Source organism: Solanum dulcamara, chromosome 4 (assembly GCF_947179165.1).
Source record: "Solanum dulcamara chromosome 4, daSolDulc1.2, whole genome shotgun sequence".
NCBI classification, from domain to species: domain Eukaryota; kingdom Viridiplantae; phylum Streptophyta; class Magnoliopsida; order Solanales; family Solanaceae; genus Solanum; species Solanum dulcamara.
This window is the reverse complement of record NC_077240.1, coordinates 19659006-19682594: the sequence shown is the minus strand read 5'-3', so window position 1 is coordinate 19682594 and position 23589 is coordinate 19659006. Positions and strand designations below refer to the sequence as shown.

General features: G+C 35.6%; 2 protein-coding genes across 2 annotated transcripts; one reads left to right on the top strand and one right to left on the bottom strand.

Moving 5' to 3' along the window:
* Nucleotides 1-390: 390 nt before the first annotated feature.
* LOC129884078 (amidophosphoribosyltransferase, chloroplastic-like) lies at nt 391-2101 on the bottom strand. Its single transcript, XM_055958445.1, has one exon. It carries the CDS (start codon nt 2056-2058, stop codon nt 391-393), a length of 1668 nt encoding a protein of 555 aa, XP_055814420.1. The 5' UTR covers nt 2059-2101.
* Nucleotides 2102-16384: 14283 nt separating this feature from the next.
* LOC129886819 (eukaryotic translation initiation factor 3 subunit B) lies at nt 16385-23249 on the top strand. The gene is made up of 11 exons (XM_055961682.1): nt 16385-16655; nt 17370-17607; nt 18604-18750; nt 18860-18988; nt 19184-19312; nt 19389-19472; nt 19549-19673; nt 19856-20048; nt 20138-20670; nt 20753-20861; nt 22664-23249. Exons 1-11 carry the CDS (start codon nt 16534-16536, stop codon nt 23006-23008), a joined length of 2154 nt encoding a protein of 717 aa, XP_055817657.1. The 5' UTR covers nt 16385-16533; the 3' UTR covers nt 23009-23249.
* The last annotated feature ends 340 nt before the right edge of the window (nt 23250-23589 follow it).

Genomic DNA, 23589 nt, shown 5'->3' with positions numbered 1-23589 from the left:
ATGACGTGGTCGAATCATAATTGACCACATGTACAAAATTGTTTTGAAAAACGAAAAATATTTTTAGTTCATAAATAATGGCGTGGATGAGTTTTTTTTCAAATAGAAATGGCATAAATAAGCCAAATTTTTAATGGATGTCATAAATAAATCTTTTTTTAAAATTCGATGGCATATTTGAGTCTCTTTCCTCTTTCAATTTGGAATACTTCAAGTAAGAGAAATTTGTCTCTACTTAAAAAATGTAGCTGAAATTATTGGGGGGAAATGATATTAGCATGGACAAAATTATAAATGAAATAAATTATGCGCACACGTTCGGAAATTTTACTTTTCTGCAAATAATCAGTCAAGAATACTACTACTATAAAAAAAAAATTAAAAAATTATTTAGCAGCTACAGTTAAGTGTTAACTTCATTGTATCATCTATAGACTCCTCCATAGCCACGCTTGGGTAGAGTGGATACTTACCTGAAAAACAAGCATAACAAAAGTTTGTATAATCACTGCCTAATAACATAGGAAAGCTATCAGTTGGCAGAAAGGCTAGAGAATCCGCCCCAATGAACTTCTTAATGTCCTCCACGTTCATCCTGTTAGATATCAGTTCCTCTGTACTAGGAGTGTCTATCCCATAGTAACAAGAAGCTATAATTGGAGGGCTTGCAATCCTCATATGGACCTCTTTTGCCCCTGCCTCCTTTAACATCCTAACAATCTTTGACGAAGTCGTCCCTCTAACGATTGAATCATCCACAACTACCACTTTTTTTCCCTCCAATACTGCTTTAACCGGTGAGAGCTTAAGCTTCACCCCGAAATCCCTAATCTTCTGGGATGGCTCGATAAATGTCCTGCCAACATAATGTGACCTTATTAAACCTTGTTGATATGGTACCCCTGCTTTTGCTGCATAACCAAGTGCTGCTACTACACCTGAATCTGGAACTGCTATCACAACATCACAACCCTCCACAGGAGACTCTGTAGCAAGAATTTCCCCGAAAGCATGTCTAGTCTCATACACCGACTTCCCAAATACTATTGAATTAGGCTGAGCAAAGTAAATATGCTCAAAGATGCAAGATTTAGGGTCAGGAGGGTGAGGCCGCAGGAGATACATTGATTGAGGTTCTTTACTAGTATCATCAACTAGCACCATCTCACCAGGATGGACCTCCCTTTCGTACGTAGCCTCAACCAAGTCCAAAGCACATGTCTCCGAGGCAAAAACTATAGCGCCATTGTTCCTCCTACCCATAACCAATGGCCTAAACCCAAAGGGATCCCTTACTGCAACTAACTTACCATCCTCAGCCACAAACACCATCGAGTAAGCTCCCTGGAGCTTCTCGCAAGCCTCAAGAATCCTCAAAACAAAAGCCCTCGCCTTTGATTTTGCTATAAGGTGAAGAACCACCTCTGTATCAGAGGTGGTACTGAAAATTGAGCCCTTCCCCTCAAGTTCAGCACGAAGCAATTGGTAATTCACAAAATTACCGTTGTGTGCAACACCAAAGGATCCAAATTTAGAACTTGCAACGAAAGGCTGAACGTTTTTCAGCATTGAAGAAGAGCCAGCAGCAGTAGAATACCTGACGTGACCAATAGCCATGTCACCTGGAAGTTGATCAAGTTTCGACTCGTTGAACACATCAGAGACCAATCCAATACCTGTAACCGATTTGACAACTTTATTGTGAACGGTAACCATACCAGCGCCTTCCTGACCACGGTGTTGAAGGGCATGAAGTGCCAAATAACATAGGCGTGAGGCCTCTGGGTCACCATAGATGCCAACCACTCCACACTCTTCCCTTGGCTTGTCATCGTCCAAATAATCATCATGTTGTTGATCCACTTTACGCGACAAATTAACTGCTAAGGGGCGGGGGTTGTTCTTATTGGAAGAGGTGATCAAGAGACATTGTTGTTGTTGGTACGGTTTAATTAGGAGATTTTTATAGGAAGTTGTTGTACAAACTGGAGACGACCAGAAGAGTCGTTGGTCGAGTAGATTGGTAGTGGAAGAATTAGCAGAAATATTGGTAGCCATGGGTGGCCGAAGGAATTGCAAAGGACACAGGCAAAACAAAACAATGACTATATACGAAAAAAGACATATAGTAGTAAACTTTGTGGTACATACTCTTTAACAGGAAAAAGAAAAGGAATTACAAATATAGTAAGGTTAGGATTCTAATAATGGAAGTAAATAATAACAAAATTTATACATATATAAAATTGGGATGCACTTTTATTTTTAAATTTTAATTTTCCTTTTACCTGACGTCTTTAATAAAAATATAAAATCGAAGAGAAAGTGAGATGATGAGACAGTTTTTAAAAATTCAATTTTAATCCTACAAAATAAAATAACCTGGAGATTGATATGATGTAAATTTTATAAAATAATCGATTGAACTGCACCATCGACGCTCATGGTCGCTTGTAATATTGCATGTAATTACATTTTATTTTATTAATTTAATATTTAAACTATATGATATTGCTATTACAACAACAACAACAACCCAGTGAAATTCCACATCGTGGGGTCTGGGAAGGGTAGAGTGTACGCAGACCTGACTCCTACCAATGTAGGACGGCTGTTTCCGAAAGACCCTCGGCTCAAAAAAAGCATAGAAAAAGGTCAGACAGGAATATTAGAGTAAATAAGTAGATAAGTAGATGACGAAAATAGTCCAAACAATAGTATAATCAAAGCAAAAAAAACAGTAGATATTATTATTGGATAATAACATAAATACCATAAATAACATACATCAGAGTACAAGAAATCATAGTGCGTTAATACGCCTACGAATAAGGGAGAATAAAATCACTATGTACTAGCCTTCTACCCTAATTTGTGTCCTCCACACCCTCCTATCTAGGGTCATGTCCTCGGTAAGTCGTAAATGCGTCATGTCCTGTCTGATCACCCCTCCCCAATATTTCTTCGGCCTACCCCTACCTCTTCTGAAACCATCCATGGCCAGTCTCTCACATCTCCGCACTGGTGCATCTGGGACTCTCCTCTTCACATGTCCAAACCATCTCAGTCGCGTTTCCCGCATCTTGTCCTCCACCGAGGCCACTCCTACCTTTTCTCGAATAGCCTCATTTCTAATCTTGTCACTCCTGGTATGCCCACACATCTATCTCAACATTCTCATCTCGACAACCTTCATCTTTTGCACGTGGGAGACCTTAACTGGCCAACACTCCGCCCCATATAACATAGCTGGTCTAACGACCACTTTGTAGAACTTGCCCTTAAGTTGTGGTGGCACCTTCTTGTCATATAACACACCGGAGGCGAGCCTCCATTTCATCCATCCAGCCCCAATACGGTTTGTGACATCCTCGTCTATCTCTCCGCTGTCTTGCATGATAGAACCAAGGTACTTAAAACTACTTCTCTTTTGGATGGCTTGTTCCCCGAGCTTAACTTTCGCGCCAACCTCTTAAGGTGTCTCACTGAACTTGCACTCTAGGTACTCTGTCTTGGTCCTACTCAGCTTAAACCCCTTAGACTCCAAGGTGCGTCTCCAATCTTCCAGCTTAGCGTTAACTCCGCTACGAGTCTCATCGATGAGGACTATATCGTCCGCAAAAAGCATACACCATGGCACCTCACCTTGAATTTGTCGTGTCAATCCATCGATCACCAAGGCAAATAGGAACGGGCTAAGAGCTGATCCTTGATGCAACCCCATCATAATTTTTTTGTCTAGAATTTTCTTCAAGTGTAAGTGACTTGAAGTGGTCCCACTCTTTTTGTAGTTTTACATTATTTGACTACACTCGACTTGATTTAATTGAACCTCGATCAAAATTTAATTTCCTTAAATTCGAGTTTGATTGAACCTATTTAACCTAACTCGTTTAACAAGCTCTAGTCATGCACTATTTATGCCTTTGAGACTAAAATCATTCATTAAGTTTTTTTTAAAAGAAAAAAATCTAAGTAAATTAGTAATCTGTCAATTTAATAGTAGGATTACTATGAATGCATTTTTCATTTTATGCTTTTAAAATTAATTTAATGTAATTAAGTTCTTAATGCACATCGTTATTAAAGATTATAATAATTTTAATGATGAAAAATGTGTAAAAGACCATTATCTAAAAGTATACTATTATTTTTTCTTGTAATTTTGGTAAAACAATTTACGGGACACTCTATTTTGATCACCCAATTTAGCCAGTATTTGTTGTGTATTTTATTTTGCACGGCTATTTGCTTTTAAAATAACTTTGCTCTTTAATATTAAAAAATAAGTGCTTTTCATTTTGAATCCACAAGGTATATTAATATTATTTATGAATTTTATATCTAATTTTTCCAAGCGTATATGTATGGACTTAATCTATATTCGTACAAATGTATGTTCCATAAGTTCGATATAACAATTTTTTTCTTAAGTTACAAGTTAATCCATATCGCGTATGAAATTAACTCACAATTTTATGATATATTCAGTCTTATATGTTTGACTTGCATTTTTCACAATGTAATACCTAATTTTTTTCATGTGTATTTATATGAGTCTAGTCTATAAATTTGTAAAAACTTCAGTCTCATAGATGCGACATAATATTTTTTTCTTATCTTTTAAATTAATCCAAAATATATATTTCTCAAGTGCTCATATATGAAATTATACCATACTTTAATATTTTCGATTTTATAGGCCTAATCTTACATTTTTCACGTATTAATATCTAATTATTTTTTTCACCTAAATTTAAAAACATATAATATATATAGATTAGGTGTATTTGTATTAACCTAATCTATATATTTGTACAAACTTGGGTCTCATAAGTTCAACATAATATCTATATATTTGTACAAACTTGGGTCTCATAAGTTCAACATAATATTTCTTTCACATTTTTCAAATTAACAAAAATAGTATCTTTCTCATGTGCTTATGTTTGAAGTTGATTCATAATTTCAAAATTTGTTCGTTTTCATCAGTTCAGACTTACATTTTTGAAATTTTAATGGCTACTCTTTTTTTGGGCATATCTGTATAGACTTATGCTATATATTTGTACAAACGTCAGTTTCACAAGTCTAGCTTAACAATCTTTTTTCCTCATTTTAAAAACTAATTCAAAAAAATATATATACGTTTAAGTGAATATATGACTGAAATTATTCCATACTTTTATGATACTTTCGAACTTACAAGTGCGATCTAATATTTTTAATATTTTAATATCTAATTTTCAGGCATATCTACATGAACCTGGTCTGTATTTTTGTACAAACATTAGTTGACATAATAATTTTTCTTATTGATAACTCCATCAGTGGAGTTAGACCTGAAAGAGAAAGGAGGCAAGTTGCCAGAGGAAGAAAAAGAAGAAAGAATGAAGAAGAATATACAGAGGAATGGAGAAGGGAGTTGCAGAGAGAAGGAAGAGCAGAAAAGTATAGAGAGAGAAAAATATCTTGAAAAAATGAAAAGCTATTTCATTTACTTCATCAGTACATACTCTTATACTTCTAACTTGTATATGCACATTATTTATACACTCATACAAGTTGACATTTAACTACATTTTAACTACCCATAACCACCTACTAACAACCTCCTAACTACTTTTAACAACTTATAACAATACTCTAACCTCTCTTTAACCATGGTAGCTTGCTAGGTTAACACTCCTCCTCAAGCTCATGGTTTGGAGAGGTTCATAACTCCAAGCTGGTTTAGCAATTGTTGATGTTGAGATTTTCCTAGACTTTTGATAAGTATATCTGCTAGCTGGTCTTTTGTATGTATGAATTTGGTTTTCAGCAATTCCTGGCAGATTCTTTCCCTTAAAAAATGACAATCTATATCAATATGTTTGGTTCTCTCACGAAAGATGGGATTTGCAGCAATTTGAATAGCAGTCTTGCTATCACAGACCATGTTAACAGGCAATTCAATCTGAACTCCAAGCTCTTTAAACAAACTTACCAGCCAGGTGACCTCAGCTGCACAGTTGGCCATACTCCTAAACTCAGCCTCTGCTGAGCTTCTGGATACTGTCTCTTGTTTCTTTGATTTCCAGGAAATTAGTGATCCACCAAACTTTACTATGTATCCAGTAACATATCTTCTTGTTTCCAGATAAGCACCCAGTCAAAATCACAATAGGCAGTCAAAGTATTTGTACTTTGAGATGACATTAATATCTCAAGGCCTGGAGCTTTCTTGAGGTATCTGACAACTTTTAGTGCAGATTACATATGTGACTCCTTAGGACTGTACATATATTGGCTCAACACCTGGACTGGGAAAGTTATGTCAGGTCTAGTCATAGTGAGATACAAGAGCCTCCCCACAAGTCTTTGGTACCTTTCAGGGTGCTGTAGTTGTTGATCATCAACTCTGCCTTCATGTGAAATGTGTTCATCATATTTCACTGATGTAAGCTTCTTATTCTGTTCTAATAGTGTTCCTGCAGGTTTAGCTCCTCCTAGCCCACATTCAGCAATCAGTTCCAGTGCATATTTTCTCTGAGACATGTGAATTCCTTGACTGGATCTAGCATATTCAATGCCTAGAAAGAACTTCAACTCACCTAAGTCTTTCATTTTGAATTGCTTTTGTAGGCCTCTTTTTGTGTCCTCTACTAGACCAGTATTACTACCTGTAACCAGTAAGTCATCCACATAGACTAGTACAATAAGTATATCACTATCAACTTGCCTGGTGAACAAGGAGTAGTCATAGTGGCTTTGATGGAATCCCAGCTTCAGTAAGGCCTCAGTCAGCTTCAAGTCCCACTGCCTGGGAGCTTGTTTGAGTCCATACAAGGACTTGTGGAGTTTGCAGACCTTGGTATTGGACTCCCACTGTCTAGCAAACCCATCAGGGGTAGTCATGTACACCTCTTCCAGCAGGTCCCTATTGAGAAAGGCATTGTGGACATCCATTTGGTGAATAAACCACCCCCTAGATGCAGCAAGGGCCACAACAGCTCTGACAGTGACCATTTTGGCAACTGGACTGAAGGTTTCACTATAGTCTAGGCCTTCTTATTGGTTGAACCCTTTGGCCACCAGTCTTGCTTTCAGCCTCTCAACTTCACCTATAGATTTATACTTGATTTTGTACACCCACTTACAGCCAATAGGTCTTTTTCCATGGGGTAAATTAACCAGAGACTAGGTATGATTAGCCTCCAAAGCATCAATTTCCAACTGCATTGCTTGAACCCACTGAGGATCAAGAGAGGCAGTTTTATAGGATATGGGTTCAGTGATGACTGAATATGCAGCTAGATAAGAGTTGTAAGAAGGAGAGACATGAGAATAGGATATATGTGCTGCAATATGATAGGAACAAGAGTTGTCTGTAGAGGTGGTGATAAAATCTTGAAGCCAAGATGGTGGCTTAATAGGTCTAGAAGATTTTCTGGGTGGGAAAGGAGGGGAAGGAGGCTGAGAGTGGAACTCAAGAGGTGCTGCAGGAGGTGAAGGTGGTTGGATGGACTCTAAGTGTGGCTGTGGGGAGGGATAAGAGGAGTCTAGAAGTGTGAGAACTGGAAATAGAGGATTAGAGGAGACTTAGACATCCTTGAAAGGGAAAATATCTTCTTTGAACATTGCATGTCTGTTTACAAAGAAGGATTTGGAGTGGAGATCATATAGGAGGTACCCCTTTTTTGATGAGGAGTATCTCATAAGGACAACTGGTATGGCTCTAGGAAAGAATTTGTCATGGATATGTGGGACTGTGGCATAGCAAAGGCAACCAAAGACTTTAATGTGAGTTAAAGAAGGAAGATGTAAATGGAGCATTTCAAATAGAGTTTTGAACTGAAGGAGTTTTGAGGGGATTTTGTTAAGGAGGTAGACTGCATTAGTGACACACTCACCCTAGAATTTTAAGGGTACAAAGGATTGGAACCTGAGTGCCCTGGCCATCTCCAGGATAGTTCTATGCTTTCTCTCAGCAACTCCATTTTGTTGAGGAATATAAACACAGGTGGTCTGATGAAAAATGCCAAGTGTAGACAGCATGTTCTGAAATGCAGCACTAAGGAACTCACAGCCATTATCAGTTCTCAGAGTCTTCACAGTTGTAGAGAATAATTTGTGAACCTGTGTGAAAAAATTTCTTAACATCACAATAGTGTCAGACTTAAAAGCTATAAGAAAAATCCAAGTAAACCTGGAGTGATAATCAATTACAGTCATAAAGTATTTCTTTCCATCATGAGTAGGTACCCTGTAGGAAAGGAAAGTCATAAAATATCACAATGAACAAGTTCAAATACAACATTTGACACATGAGAGCTTACAAGGAAAGGAAGTTTAGTTTGCTTAGCAAGTGGGCAAACTGTACAAGTAGAATGTTCAGTGTCTAGAATCTCAATACTGGATGATTTCTTTATTATATATACAGGTACATGGCCTAGTCTTAAATGCCATAGAGTAGCTATGGCAGGTCTGCCAGCTGGGATGACACTGCTACTTGTGGAGTTTGCAGGAGCTACACCTTGGAACTGAGTTGAACAACTATTGACTTCTGCCTTTGGAGCACCTTCCTTCAGAATGTAGATCCCTTGATCCTCTTTACCAATCCCCTTGACCTGACCACTGAAGAGATCTTGGAAAATACAGAAGTCAGGGAAGAAGGTTGTCATACATTTGAGTTCTTTGGTGAGTTGTGATACATAAAAAAGATTACACTTGAAGTCAGGTACAAATAGAATATTTCCAATGGATTGATTCCCAAGAATGTTTGTACTACCAACATGTGAGACTGACACAACATTTTCAGTGGGTAACATTACTTATCTCTTTTCAGATGGTGATACAGTGTGAAAGTTATTTAGAAGTTCAGTCTTAGAAGTCATATGGTTTGTTGCTCCAGTATCAACGATCCAACTTTTATCTACATATTTAGAGACTAAAGCAGATAGAGCACTACCTGTTGTAGCTGCTTTAGCTGAGTGTTCTCCTCCATTTTCACCTCCTCTAGCCAGCATCTACAGGATCTGATGGTACTGATCCTGTGTGAAGAAGGTTGTAAGTGAAGGTGTGTCACCTGTGGAATTAGGACCTCTACATTGAGTAACCTTAGCTTGATTAGCATATGAATTTGAATTGAACTATTCCCTCTTCTTCTTTGACTTCCATCCAGCTGGATAGCCTTTCACTTTAAAACATTGTTCCTTAGAGTGTTCCCTGTAGCCATAGACCTCACATATAAGAGTTGACTTTTGGAATTTTTGTGGCTTGTATTGGTTGTCATAGTGCCCTCTTCCTGGATTGCCATCACCTTCTGGTTGATGGCCAAAGTTGCCATCCCGATTAGGACCATTTCCCCTGTTTTTACTGAATAGAGCAGTACATTCAACCATTTTAAAGGTAACACTTTCATGACATGAACTTGCCAGGTTTTTTTGGCTTTCATGATCTACTATTAGAGAGTAAGCTTTGTTTAGGTTGAGAATTGGATTCTGCATCAATATCTGACCTCTAGCAGCTGAATAGGACTCATTCAGTCCCATAAGAAACTCAAGCAGTCTCTAGTATTCAAAGTGTTCTTGGAACCTTTTAGATTCAGCACAAGAACACCCTGGACATGACATGTAGAATCAAACTCATTATACAGCCCTCTCAGATGTGTGTAGTATTCTGTAATAGTCATAGTTCCTTGAGTGAAACTACGAATTTCCTTGTGCAGTTTAAATACATGTGCACCATTAATTTTGTCAAATCTCTCTTTTAGATCACTCCAGACTTTGTATGCATCACCAGCATAAACAATACTACTCAACAATCCAGGTGTAACAACATTCATTATCCAGGACAAAACTACAGTATTACACTTTTCATCAGTACATACTCTTATACTTCTAACTTGTATATGTACATTATTTATACACTCATACAAGTTGACATTTAACTATATTTTAACTACCCATAACCACCTACTAACAACCTCCCAACTACTTTTAACAGCTTGTAACAATACTCTAACCTCTCTTTAACCATGGTAGCTTGCTAGGTTAACACTTATGCTTAAAATTAATTCAAAAATATATGTTTTTGAGGTGCGCACATCTAAAATTTTATCATACTTTGTAATATTTTTGATCTCATAGATTCGATCTTACCATTTCTTCAATATTTGTATGAAACTAATCTATATATTTGTATAAATTTCGGTCATATCAATATGATATTGTTTTCTCAATTTTCAAATTAATCCAATTTTTTTCCCATGCATTCACGTTTAAAATTAACACAATTTCAACATATGTTTGATTTTCACAAGTCATATTTGTACCTATTTTTTTATCTGTATGAATCTATTTCATACGTCTGTACAAATGTCAGTTCCACAAGTCTAACATATTCTTTTTTCCTCATTTTTCAAATGAATTCAAGAATATATATTTCTCAAATGCTCATGTTTGAAATTATCCCATATTTTTATGTTACATTCGGTCTTATATGTCTGACTCAATATTTTTCACATTTTCATATCTACATATTTTTTCATTAAAATTCAGGTGTATCTAGTCTATATTTTTGTATAATATCAATTCGATAAGTTTGATATGATATTTTTTTTCTCATACATGCACTCAACTTTTATTACGTAGATTAGGATTTTATCATTAAAATATTAAATAGTTATTATTATATATACTTATTAAAGAAAATTACTCTTTATGCCTATTGAAAGAAAATGTTTACGCAAAGTAATTCAATATGAAATATTATCATATTATATTTGATTTAATCGATATTCTCATATAAGTATATCTTATTGGTGGAATGACCTCAGACGCCCCTATTCTTGGCTCCATTTGTCACATAGACCCTTCTACTCACGTATTTGCCAAGTGAACCCTCATACCCACTGAAATTCAATATTTTAAACACTTTTTTTGACCTGTCATCCTATGTGGCAAAAGTAGTCCAAGTGCGTGTAATACACTCACTTTTGGAGTGTGAAGGTCTTTTAAAAAGTCATTAACAATCATTTTTGGGAGCTATAACAACATCTTCTTCTCCAAATTATCTAAAATCATTGTTGAGCTTCTTCTTATCAAATTTCTTCAATTTTTTTCTCGTTTATCCCTCTCCAAATTTCTTCTCTTCAAATTTCTTCTTGTTCTCCAAAGTTATTCAAGCCTTGTTGATTTTTTACTTTATTTTTTACTGGTTAAAATTTATTATTCTTCACAATGACGATTCATTTTTTGCTATTGTGGACTTCCTGCTGAACTTAAGATGTCAAAAACACCAACTAATCTTAGGAGAATATTTTGGGGCTGTCAAAAATATACAAATGATAATGGATGTAGATTTTTTCGATGGGCTAACATAGTTGACCCTACATACCAAGTTCATCCTACATATCAAGAACAATACTGCATGAATAACCCCTCAACAAATGCTGATCATGGAAGACAAGGACGGTAGGGAATACAAGGAAGATATAGAAGGCATGAAAGACATGGGAGATCAAGCATTAGTATTGATATCAGTGTTATTGTGATTGTTGTCGTTCGATTTTTATGTATTGTATTTAAGATGGTGTGATGATTTGTTCATGTCAATACTATGATGATGAAATATATTGTAATGAAAATATTCAGTTTAAGTCTTATAATTACTACTGTGATTTTCCCCACAAATTGATAAAATAAAAATAACTTGGTTTTCATAGCAAGTTAACACAACAGATGGAATTAAACTAAACCAAAAAACATAAGTTAACAGTTGAAAAGTATTCTAGACCACAAAATTAGAGAGAATTAAGCTAGACTTTACATAAGTCTCTACTGTGAAAAACTATGTCTTGAGTGCTTGATGTGGATTGATTTGCTGGTGTGGCATGAGTTGTTCTAGACTGAGTACTTGTAGAACAGTTTGCTCTTTTCTAACTTTCTTCTTGTAGTTATGTTTGAGTAATTACAGCTCCATCCTTCCACTTTAGTCCATTAGGTTTGTATCCAAGATCAATATTGTTAGGCACTAAACTCTTCAATGTAGGGCTATGTAACACTCTATCAACAGTTTCAGACTGATAAAAAACAATAATATTATTAGTTAAAGATTAGCGATTCTATATTATCAAATAAAAGTCCTTAAATAATTATACTTATCCTCTGTATCACGTTACCATTTTCTCCAAATAGCACATTAGAATCAAATGTTCTTGGCCTCATATATCCAGAATTTGCACCATCTCTTTTAACTGTGTTACTTCCTCTTTGAGCCACCAACACTAGTAGTTGACTGTTGAGTACTGAATTGACTCGTTGGTTAAGAAACATTTTCAACATTTACAAAAATATTTACAGCACCTAGAGTTGAAGTTTCAACAGCTGCTGAAGTAGTGGTTGGCATTTCAGTACTATCAGTTACATCTGTAGGAGTTGCTGCAGTAGTGGTTGATATTTCATAGTTGCAGCAACAGTTCCTGCAGTTGAAGTTCCAGTTCTGGATCTATTTTTTTGCATACACAATATTTCAAGTTGAATACAGAAGTATTGACAACATAAATTTTATTAATAATATTGAAGAATTGAAAGAAAAACTTACACTAATTGGACATCTTTTTTTGCTATGTACAAAATTCTTGCACAAAGAACATTTTATTTTTCTTCCCTTTCTTGTAGCCTTTTCAAACTTATTTTTACTAAGCTCATCCTTGTCTTTTTTTCTGTTTCTTTTTGGTCTTTCTAGCATAGTAGTGATTTTAGGTGGCTCAATGATTGGCTTTGTGCTCTTTGGCCACATCTTCATGTTTGTCATAGGTTGAATGAACTTATTGTAGGCTTTCAGATATGTCTCCTTCTTATATCAATGCTTAGCAAAAGACTCAACATTCAAATTCTTGTAATGCACTGTAGTAATTGCACGTGCACAAGGAATTTTCTTCAGTTGCCATAACCTACAACTATACACCTTATTTGTTAGATTACCAACATGTTTATAAGGTGGATACCGAACCTCATAGCCAGTATCTCCAATAAATTTAACCTCATAAATGGCTGCATGTTCAACATTTTCTCTAAGAACTTCCATAGCCATAGGTGACATATCAGTTACCCATTTTTCAAAAAACTCTCTCATTTGAGTCATTCTTTTCATGACTTTGACTCTAATTTCTTTTAATATAGTAATGATTGATTTGAATCTAGCTGTCAAGATTCAACTATTGAATGTCTCACACATATTATTCTCAACTATGTCACACTTTCTATGTTCCTTGAATAATGCCCTACACCATGCTTTTTTGTTGTATTTTAACAAAGCTTTCACAATGTCTTCTCCCAACAGACTCATTTCATTTAGTTTTTGTTGTAAATGAATTTCAAATGGAGCCTTGGCAACCTGCCAAACTTTTTTTCTCCTTTTTTCACACCTCCATTTCTTTTTTCAATTGGCCCAAATATGTATAGCACACTATCTATGTTTAACATTTAGCAATAAATCAATAAGTGTTATATGCAGACCCTATAAAAAATAGTTAAAAAATTAGTGTAACATAGCAACTGCAGAAAATAAAAAAGAAGCAGAAATTAGTGTAACATACCTTCTGCATATCAGACATAACAGTGAGTCCTTCACCCCCAATTTGTGTCAACTCTAGATCATACTTGATGCATTTCATAAATCAAGATCATGTATCCTTGGATTCTTTGTCAACTACTGCCCATGCTACAGGGTACATTTGATTATTTTCATCCTTGAAAATACAAGACAATATTTCACCTTTACACACACCCTTTAGAAATGCACCATCAAAATCAATTATCCTTGTACACCCCTTCTTCCATCTATTTTTAGTACTCCAAGACAAATATAAATTCTCATAAATACCTCTTTTTCAGGAATAGTATTCTTGGATGTTCTAACAGCTACAGTAGTTTTAGGATTAGTAGACTTCAACTCCTCGGCATAATCATACAATCTATCAAATTCCTCTTTGAAATCACCCATATGATCATTTAGAACTTTTATTTTTGCCATTCTACAACTTGTTTTGCTAACATATAGTCCTATTCTTGGATGGAGTTTGATAGCTTGTTTCTTGTTATTTTGCAACACTTATGGACAGGAAAATATGTCTTCACAATAAAATTTTCAGTGTTGCCCTCAACATTTTCAAGAATATGCCAAGGACAACCTTTTTTACACTTTGCCCTGTTTCTTTCCTTTTCATTAGGCTTCAATTTAAGGTTTACACCCTTTTGAATAGAGTAAGTTTGCAGTGCTTCCCTAAATTGAATATTGTTGACAAAAATCATATACAACTGAAATAAATTTTTTCTGACAGTTGGGTCAAAATAGACCTTGGTACTTGCATTCTTAGCTGTGGATCTACAACCTCATCAAATTCAACAGGCTCCATTTCATCTTCACTAATTTCACTATCAGGATCTGAGCTATCAAAATATAAGTCATCCCCACCCAATTTTTTTTCATATCTTCCCCTCTTATTCTTATTAATATCTTTAAAATCAGCATCTATACCTACAAGACCAGAGGGTATTTCTTCTACATTTACTCTAGAAGCCTTTTTTTAATAAGTTTTTCTTGAATGTTTGACTTTCTAGCTTCAACAAACTTCTCATCCAAGTTACTTATATCATCTATGTTCTCATCAACATCAAACAGTGATTCAGAATTAGATTGTTCACCATCTACATGTACATTAGATTCATCAGAAGTTTGAAGATGGTAGAAAGAAAAGTTATTACCTTCACTCTCACCTTCACCTTCATTTAAGTCCTCAGTAGTCTCCTTATTTTTTTCTTTGTCTACCTTAGACTGTTGCTCTTCATTTATATTCCCATCAACATTTTCATCAGATGGTTGAAGGAAAGACATATCAACCCTATCATTTACATCGGGTGGTTGAGGAGAAGACACATAAGCCCTATCATTTTCATCAGATGGTTGAAGGAAAGACACATCAGCCTTACTATTTATAACAGGTGGTTGAAGGGAAGACACATCAACCTGATCTTTTTGGGGAGTTAACAATTGGGCCAGTTGCATCTCATTTACATCCTCAACAACTAAATGGGTACTAATTTGATGTACCCCATAAACATCAACAAAGTACCCACCCTTCAAGTTGTTAATAAATCTTAAAACATCCTTATCACTATTTAACATGTAATAACCACCTCTTTTGTTAACTTTGCACCCAAATGTTTCAACTTTTTCAACTTCCAATTCACTAGCTAATTTTTGAAAAAATATGATATGAAGTTCATCCATATCTATTTCTATTTTGTTTAACATAAAAAATTTCATTAGCATATCTAAGTTCAGGATCTGATAAAAAACAGTCTGCATAATTCATTTGAAGAGTTACAATTGTTGAAGCCATATTGTTACCATGCTTGCAAAGTCACAAGAATACTTTCATATAATTGATTTTGACTAATTCTTTACGAAATACAATAAAAAGTCCTAATTTTTAAGTTTAAACTAAAGCCCTAACATTTAACTAATTGTTTACAGAAGGCAATAAAAAGCCCTAGAATGTAATTCAACTGGACCACTAACAAGAACAAAATCCAACAAAATTTACGAAAAAAATTCCTAGAATTACAACATATTCATAAAAAATGCCATTGAAGAATAACACCTCTACAAATTGGTATTAAGTTGATATTAGGCATGTAACAAAGCAAACTCCTCCAAAAAATTACACAATAACCTCTGCTAAGTATCTAAACCCTAAAATACAACAAAATTCAAAATCAAACACCAAGAACAACTTCAAAACCAAGAAACAAAGAATATAACTTGACAAACTTACAACTACAGAGTGAAATGTGAACTAAAAAGCTCTGAAAATCGGAAAAAACAGAGGTGCTCAAGATGGAAAATCAAAACTATAAAGGAGTAAGAGGGTCCGAGTGAAAAAGAAAGAAAGGAAAATGAAAGGTTTGAAAGAGAGGAAATTATAAAGTTTTAACACGTTATTTTCTATGTGGAATTTTTAAATGACGTGGAAATTTACGTGTGCTCGTTTGTAAGTCACGTACCACAAAGTGTTTAAAATGCTGAGTTTCAGTGGGTATGAGGGTTCACAAGACAAATACGTGAGTAGAAAGGTCTATGTGACAAATGAAGCCAAGTATAAGAACCTCCGAAGTCATTCCACCTATTTTATTTATATTGTTATTCACTTTTATATAAGGTTAAGATAGGATATTTTTATAACATTTTTTTTTGATATATTTTTTTTCTTATTATTATTATATGATTTTATGAATATGGGTAATTGGGTATAGGTTAAAGGGTAGAGTATTTGTGCCCGGGTCCGCAGAATCGACCCGTTTGCCCGGAGCAACATATAAACCCTACTTACCTCCTTATGCCTGCACATTGCTCTCTATCCCTAAGGCCTAACCCCATAACTTCTCTTTTCAGCTTCAATTCAAAGTGGCTATCTCCGCACCATCTCATAGTCGTATTGAGCATAGAAAAAAAGTTAAGCAAAGAGCATAAAGTTAGAGTTCAATCATGTCGGAAGTGGTTTCTATGGAAGAAATTAGAGCTATATCTGATAGGCTTGGTGTGGATCTTACCCAAATCGACCTTGAATCTATTCATCTTCCTCCTGGTGAAAATTTAGGCATACCCAGGTCTGAATCTTGATTTTTTGCTTCTTTGATGTGAAGTCTGCAGTTTTCTTGTTTTATATATGCAGCTTTTATCTGTTTATGTTTCTTTGCCGTAAAGTATTGATTTTTAAGTTTATTGAGTTTGAAATTATGGCTTTGATTGATAGGCACTGAATATTGGAAAGTTTTAGTGTTTTTATTGGGTGTTTGGGTTTGTTGGATTTATTAACATATTCCTACCCAGTTCAATATATTGATTTTTCATATCGACTGCTATGTCTGGGTTTCTCTTACCTTTGATTGAGTTTGCAAATTATGTTGTGAAGATTTGATTTTTAGTGTTTTCTTGCGTTTTGTGTTTCTAGTTTTTGAACATTCATAATTGTATATGGATTTTGAATATCTTACGGTTTTGCATTGTGAGTTTTGAATATATACGTCAACAATCTCTATTTATATATGGATTTTTACTGTCTTTGCTGTAAAGTTTGAATTTTTAGTGGTTCTCTTTCTTTTTGACTTGGTGGGTTTTAATACCTTGATTTATATTTTCATACCCAGGTCAATATCTTGATTTATATGTCAATTCTTACGTGCTCTGCTTAGTTTTGTTTCTTTTGTTTAAGTTTAGATTATTCTTATAATTGTTTTTTGTTTTTTAGTTCATATGCTGTGTTTTATAAAACTTTTTCTTGGGTCTTGAATTTGTGCTGTTTTTGGATGTGACGAGGACAGTGATGATGATGATTTGATGGAGGAGGACCCCTTGGAGTTTGATCCAGGTTTTGGAAACATACTGGTGGTGGACAATCTTCCAGTTGTGCCTAAAGAGAAATATGAGAAATTGGAAGGAGTAGTTCGGAAAATTTACAGCCAACTTGGTGTTATTAAGGAGGGTGGTCTCTATATGCCTGTTGATCCTGAGACTCAGAAAACCCTTGGGTACTGCTTTATAGAGTACAATACTCCTCAGGTACTCCAATTTGTCTCTTTTAGCAGCCATAAGAGTATCTCATTTTTCTAGACAAAATGCTTGAGAATTGTAGCAGAACTGTTGAGATATGTGATTTATTAATTCTTCTACCATCTTTATGTTTGTGGCAGGTGAATATATTGTTTCTGTCTCTACTTTTGATTAGTACTTTCTATGTGCAGATCTCTTACTTAGCCTAAGAAGAATATTACTCCCTCTATCCCAAATTAGGTGACACTCTTTTCTTTTCAATCCAAAAAAGAATGACATCTTTCTATATTTAGTAACAATTTAATTTCATAATGCCCATCATTATCCCTAGTTAGATGATTTCTTGCCACACAAATATATGTCCCTTATTTTGGACCACAAGTTTTAGAAGTCTTCCTTTCTTTCTAAGATACCACACCTAGATAAACGCCATCATATAAATTGGGATGAGGGAGTACGTGATTGTGAATGAATAAAAGATATGTAAAAATGGAAATTTCAGCAAAAGAAGTAAAATGCTCACAGGCTAGCACCATGTCATCTACACTGAGGAATTATTAAGTGTCATAATCTGTTCTTTAGTTAGATGCTGATTATAAACACGTTTTGGCTGCATCCTAGATTTATTATACTCTAAGTCGTGCTTGTGTGATGTGGATATGAGGAACTTATATGGTTCAAATTTTGTGATCCATGGCTTACTAAGTGCAGGAAGTTGTTCAATGTTCACTTGTTTATCTACTTTTTTTGATGGTTATATCCAACTATGAACTAAATGGTAGAAATGGATCTGCCTGTGTTATTGTTGGAGTGTTTAGACAACCTAGGAGCTCCATTTTGGTGATGCATGAGTAATATTTCAAATCGTCTGAATGTTCATGTATTATTGTTTGCTTATCACAATTCTCCATGCCTGTTTATGTAGTCCATTTGATGTGATTGAAGATGACATATCTAATTTCATTTGGCTAATGAGCATCATGTCGCTATTTTTTCTTGCTTTAGGAAGCTGAGCTGAGTAAGGAGAAGACTCATGGATACAAATTAGATAGGTCACATATATTTGCTGTCAACATGTTTGAAGACATTGAGAAGTTCCTGAAAGTTCCAGATGAGTGGGCTCCACCAGAGATCAAGCCTTATGTTCCAGGGGTTAGGCTCTTCACCAACTCTGTGTTTTTCCTCAGCGAGCATTGAGTCTTAAATATTTGGCCAGTTTTCCATTCATCTACTATTACTGAGATGTTTGTGTCGCTGGCAGGAAATGCTGCTAAAGTGGCTTACTGATGAGAAAGCTAGAGATCAGTACGTGGTTCGGGCTCTCAATGAAACAGAGGTCCTCTGGAATGATGCAAGACAATTGAAGCCTGAGCTTGTTTATAAACGTTCTGTAAGTGGACTTATATTCTCGTTTTGCTCATTTAGCTGTCCACTCATGGTTGTTCTTATTTGTACTGTCTAGCATCTCATATTTTCAAAAAATAAAATGCTTCTGTACAGAAACTGCATCCTACAAAGGATATTTCTTTCTTTCATGCAGATGGGTCATTACTAAACTTTGCTAATGATGTCTTTTTGAGTGCAGTACTGGACTGAGAGTTTTGTTCAATGGTCCCCTATGGGAACTTACTTGGCAACAGTTCACAGACAAGGTGCTGCAATATGGGGTGGTGCCACCACTTTCAACCGCCTCATGCGCTATGCACATCCTCAGGTTAGTTTTGTGCTTATTTCTCTAAGATAAACTTTTACAGGTTTCTGTGACTTAGCTCTACAGGATTTAAATGCAGGTAAAACTGATTGATTTCTCCCCTGGTGAGAGATATCTGGTGACATACAGCAGCCATGAACCAAGTAACCCTCGTGACACTCACGTAAGTCTCAGCTTTATGCTGTTTGTATACCCAATTGTGGCCATACTAGATTATCTCTAATACAGATTTCTTTCAGAGGGTTGTGTTAAATATATTTGACGTGAGAACTGGAAAAGTGATGAGAGATTTTAAGGGAAGTGCTGATGAATTTGCAGTTGGAGGAACTGGAGGTGTTACTGGTGTGTCCTGGCCAGTCTTTAGGTGAGCTTTGATCCTATTGTTAGAGGCATTTTCTATCCTTCTCTACCACTTCTTTTCAGTCATTCCTAACATTTGCAAACTCTTGCATACTTAATTGTATACTTAAATATGGGACGTCTCGGAAATATAATGAAAAATGGATTGTGGGATACTCTTTAACTTTGTTTTTGAGATGATTTCAGGTGGAGTGGTGGTAAAGAGGATAAGTACTTTGCAAGAATAGGAAAGAATGTCATCTCTGTTTATGAAACAGAAACTTTCTCACTTATTGACAAGAAATCTATCAAGGTTGAAAATGTTATGGATTTTAGCTGGTCACCAACAGATCCAATTCTTTCACTTTTTGTTCCTGAATGCGGAAATCAACCTGCCAGGGTTTGTTCTAAAACTTCTATGCAAGCCTCCAGTAATTTGGAGGAACTACTCATAGTTGCATTTGAACTAAACCTGTGTTAAATTGACAGGTCAGTCTTGTGCAAATCCCAAGCAAAGAGGAGTTGAGGCAAAAGAATCTCTTCAGTGTAAGTGATTGCAAAATGTATTGGCAAAGCAATGGAGACTACCTTGCTGTCAAAGTTGACCGGTACACGAAGACTAAGAAAAGCACATACACTGGTTTTGAGCTGTTCAGAATCAAAGAACGGGATATTCCAATCGAGGTTTTGGAGCTTGACAACAAGAATGATAAAATTATTGCATTTGCTTGGGAGCCTAAGGGTCACAGATTCGCTGTCATCCATGGTGACAACCCCAGGCCAGATGTCAGTTTCTACTCTATGCGGTCTGGCACTAACACAGGCCGTGTTTCAAAGCTGACAACTCTCAAGGGAAAGCAGGCTAATGCTCTCTACTGGTCACCTGGAGGCCGCTTCATTGTTTTGGCAGGAATGAAAGGCTTCAATGGACAGTTGGAATTCTTTGACGTTGATGAGCTTGATACCATGGCATCTGCTGAGCATTTTATGGCAACAGATGTCGAATGGGATCCGACTGGAAGGTAATTGCATTTAACTCTCATCAGTTTTCCCCTATAAGACCTTCCTATTTGGTCCTTATGCTTTTTTATTTTGCAATTCAAGGTATGTAGCGACAGCTGTTACATCAGTTCATGAGATGGAAAATGGATTCAACATTTGGTCTTTCAACGGAAAGCTGCTGTATAGGATACTCAAGGATCATTTCTTCCAGGTAACAATCTTACCATGCGTTGTTTGCAAGAAAAAGCCCAAGTAGTCCCTTATTGTTGGGCTTATGACTCAAAATCATCCTTGTTCTTTTATATAGAGCACTAATAATCCTTATTATTTGTAAACTTGGTGCATTTTCAGTATCTTCTCAAACTGCTGTTATCTTTTAACGGGAAAGAGCTAGCTACTTGTCCTGTGAGATGTGCCCCCCCCCCCCCCCCTTCTTTTTAATCCAGACATTTAGACTTCGTTGTTTCTTCTCTTACAAGTAAAAAAAAAAAGTCAATCCGGTGCACTAAATCTCTTGCTATGCGCAGATCTTCTCTTACAAGTAGATCTGTATAATTTCTTTTGAAGTGTTATACATTAGAATTTGATGCTAATGCGGGAACATACTTCCAGCTGGCATTTATTTGATCTGCTCTTCCATCAGCGTGTTGCTTGCTGCACATTTCTTTTCATGTTTTATTACAGTGTATTTAATCTTTTCATTTTAATAGATGTCATAAGATTTTCATCAAGAGTTGCTTTAAGTGAAATAAGACAAGAACTGTGAGATGATAAGAGGGTAATAGCCAATTTTGTGAGATATATTATTCAGCAGGTAGTTATGATGAAAGGTTGTGATTGCGTGGCATATGCTTGCGGTCGCATGAAAAGGACCGTCTCTAGTACCTGTTTCCTTCAAAAAATGCGAGTTGTACGACAATTGAACAAGTAATTAATTAAATGAGAATTTACGGGGCAACAAGTATCAAAGTTGATTAATGGTTATTAAATGCCTTATTAACTCAAAGCTATCTGTCATTCTTTTGAATTTTGTTGCGCTAGTAAAACTGGCTTCTCTTAACATGATATATCCCTTTTTCAAGTTTACCTTAAAGTTTTACATTTTCATATGGTATAAACTATAATTTAACATCGCTTCAAGAATTGTTTATTGGTCTCAACGAAGCATCATACTTCTCAGTAGCAGTTACATGATAACTATAATACTTCATACAGATAACTTTGTGATTGAATCATTTTATGCAGTTTGAAACATCTTTTTATCTTTTATTATATTATAGTTGATGTTTCACAATCAAGGCACAGACGTTCCTTGCTAAAGCATGATTTCAGCCTCTAGTTGTTGGACTTTGGTTTTTCATTTGCTCGATTTTTTTGCAGCAGACATTCAAATAAAACAACTTTCAATATTTCTTCGGCAAGAATAGAAAATCACATACAAAGATTCCTTTGGTCTCTCGAATGAAATAGAAGAAACACCAGGAGAGGTTTGATTTTTGTGGGGGTAAAGTATCTCATCTGAACAGCACATGAGCTGCTCTCTGTTAAAACAATAACAGTCTTTTGGAGTGAGATTAAAAAAAGTGCACTAAATTAGAGAACAATAAGACTATTAGCGCTCCATGTTAAAGAATTAGGATGACTTTGAAATGCCCAAAGATAAGGGAACTATTTTGGACATTTTCTCTGTTGTTTGTTGTACTCCTTGTTCTTATTTATAGGTGACTGCTATAGGGCTGGGTTTGTGTTAGTAATGTGCTAGGACTTATGTCTTCTTAGCACTTTAGGTAGGTTTCCTGCAGTTTGCAATATGAGAACGCTAAGGTAGGTTTCCGCAGTTTTTACTATGTTAAATGTGATTGGACCTATCATCTTTACTATGTATTCTTGTATTTGCTGTGTGACTGAGCACTGCTTGGCTATGCCTTTTTTTCTTTTTCTGAAGGAATATGCTTATATCCATTACATGACATATTCTATACTCATATATTGCAATGCTTCTTGTTTACACAGTTTTTGTGGCGCCCTAGACCACCATCCTTCTTGAGTAAGGAGAAAGAGGAAGAGATAGCTAAGAACTTGAAAAAATACAGCAAGAAGTATGAAGCAGAGGATCAGGATGTTTCATTGCAGTTGAGTGAGCAAGATCGTGAGAAGCGAAAGAAGCTGAAAGAAGAATGGGAAACATGGATTAACGAATGGAAACAGTTGCATGAGAAGGAGAAAATGGAGAGGGAAAAGTTGCGTGATGGGGAAGCCAGTGATGAAGAGGAGGAATACGAGGCAAAGGAAGTTGAAGTAGAGGAAATACTAAATGTTATTGAGGAGGTTATTCCTTTTGAAGAGAGCCAACAGTGAATTCAAGAGGTTTGAGAATCCCCAGTCCAACATTTTCTTCGCCAGCTACCAAGGAGAAGCAAACTGAGCTTTAGGTAGGAAGGAAGGATATTTGGTTAAAAACTTTCCTTCTTTTTTTTTCCAACTTATTTTCTTTCACTTCATTGTTTTTTGATTATACTATTCGGAGTTTTGTCTGTTAACTAGTCCGAAATTCCTGTTGCAATGTGCAATGAATTTGATTACAGAAACTTTTTCATTATTTTTGTTGGTATCTGTCTATCTGCAAGGATTTTTCCTCAGTTTGTGGTTTATGTGCAAATGCTTGTAAGTTGCGCTTTGATAAAAGTAACATATATTCAAGCATCACACAATACTACAATACCTATGGGTTTCATCCTCATAATGACCGCTGATTATTATTAAGTGATATAATTATATTTCGTTTTCCTTTTCTTCTTCCCATATATGTCAACTACGTTCTTCTCTGTCACTATCTTCAGTGTCATAAGTTTATTACATCTTTAGTCTTTTTCACTACATAAACATACATTTTAAGCGTGTCTGAAAATTTCATCAAACTTTACCCAATTACTTTAATA

What these genes read in the sequence shown, in the direction of transcription:
- LOC129884078 (XM_055958445.1), bottom strand. Translation starts at nt 2,058, where the DNA reads ATGGCTACCAATATTTCTGCTAATTCTTCCACTACCAATCTACTCGAC.
- LOC129886819 (XM_055961682.1), top strand. Translation starts at nt 16,534, where the DNA reads ATGTCGGAAGTGGTTTCTATGGAAGAAATTAGAGCTATATCTGATAGG. An exon ending in GAAAATTTAGGCATACCCAG is followed by an intron (nt 16,656 to 17,369) that starts GTCTGAATCTTG and finishes TGACGAGGACAG; the next exon opens with TGATGATGATGATTTGATGG. An exon ending in GCGGAAATCAACCTGCCAGG is followed by an intron (nt 20,049 to 20,137) that starts GTTTGTTCTAAA and finishes TTAAATTGACAG; the next exon opens with GTCAGTCTTGTGCAAATCCC.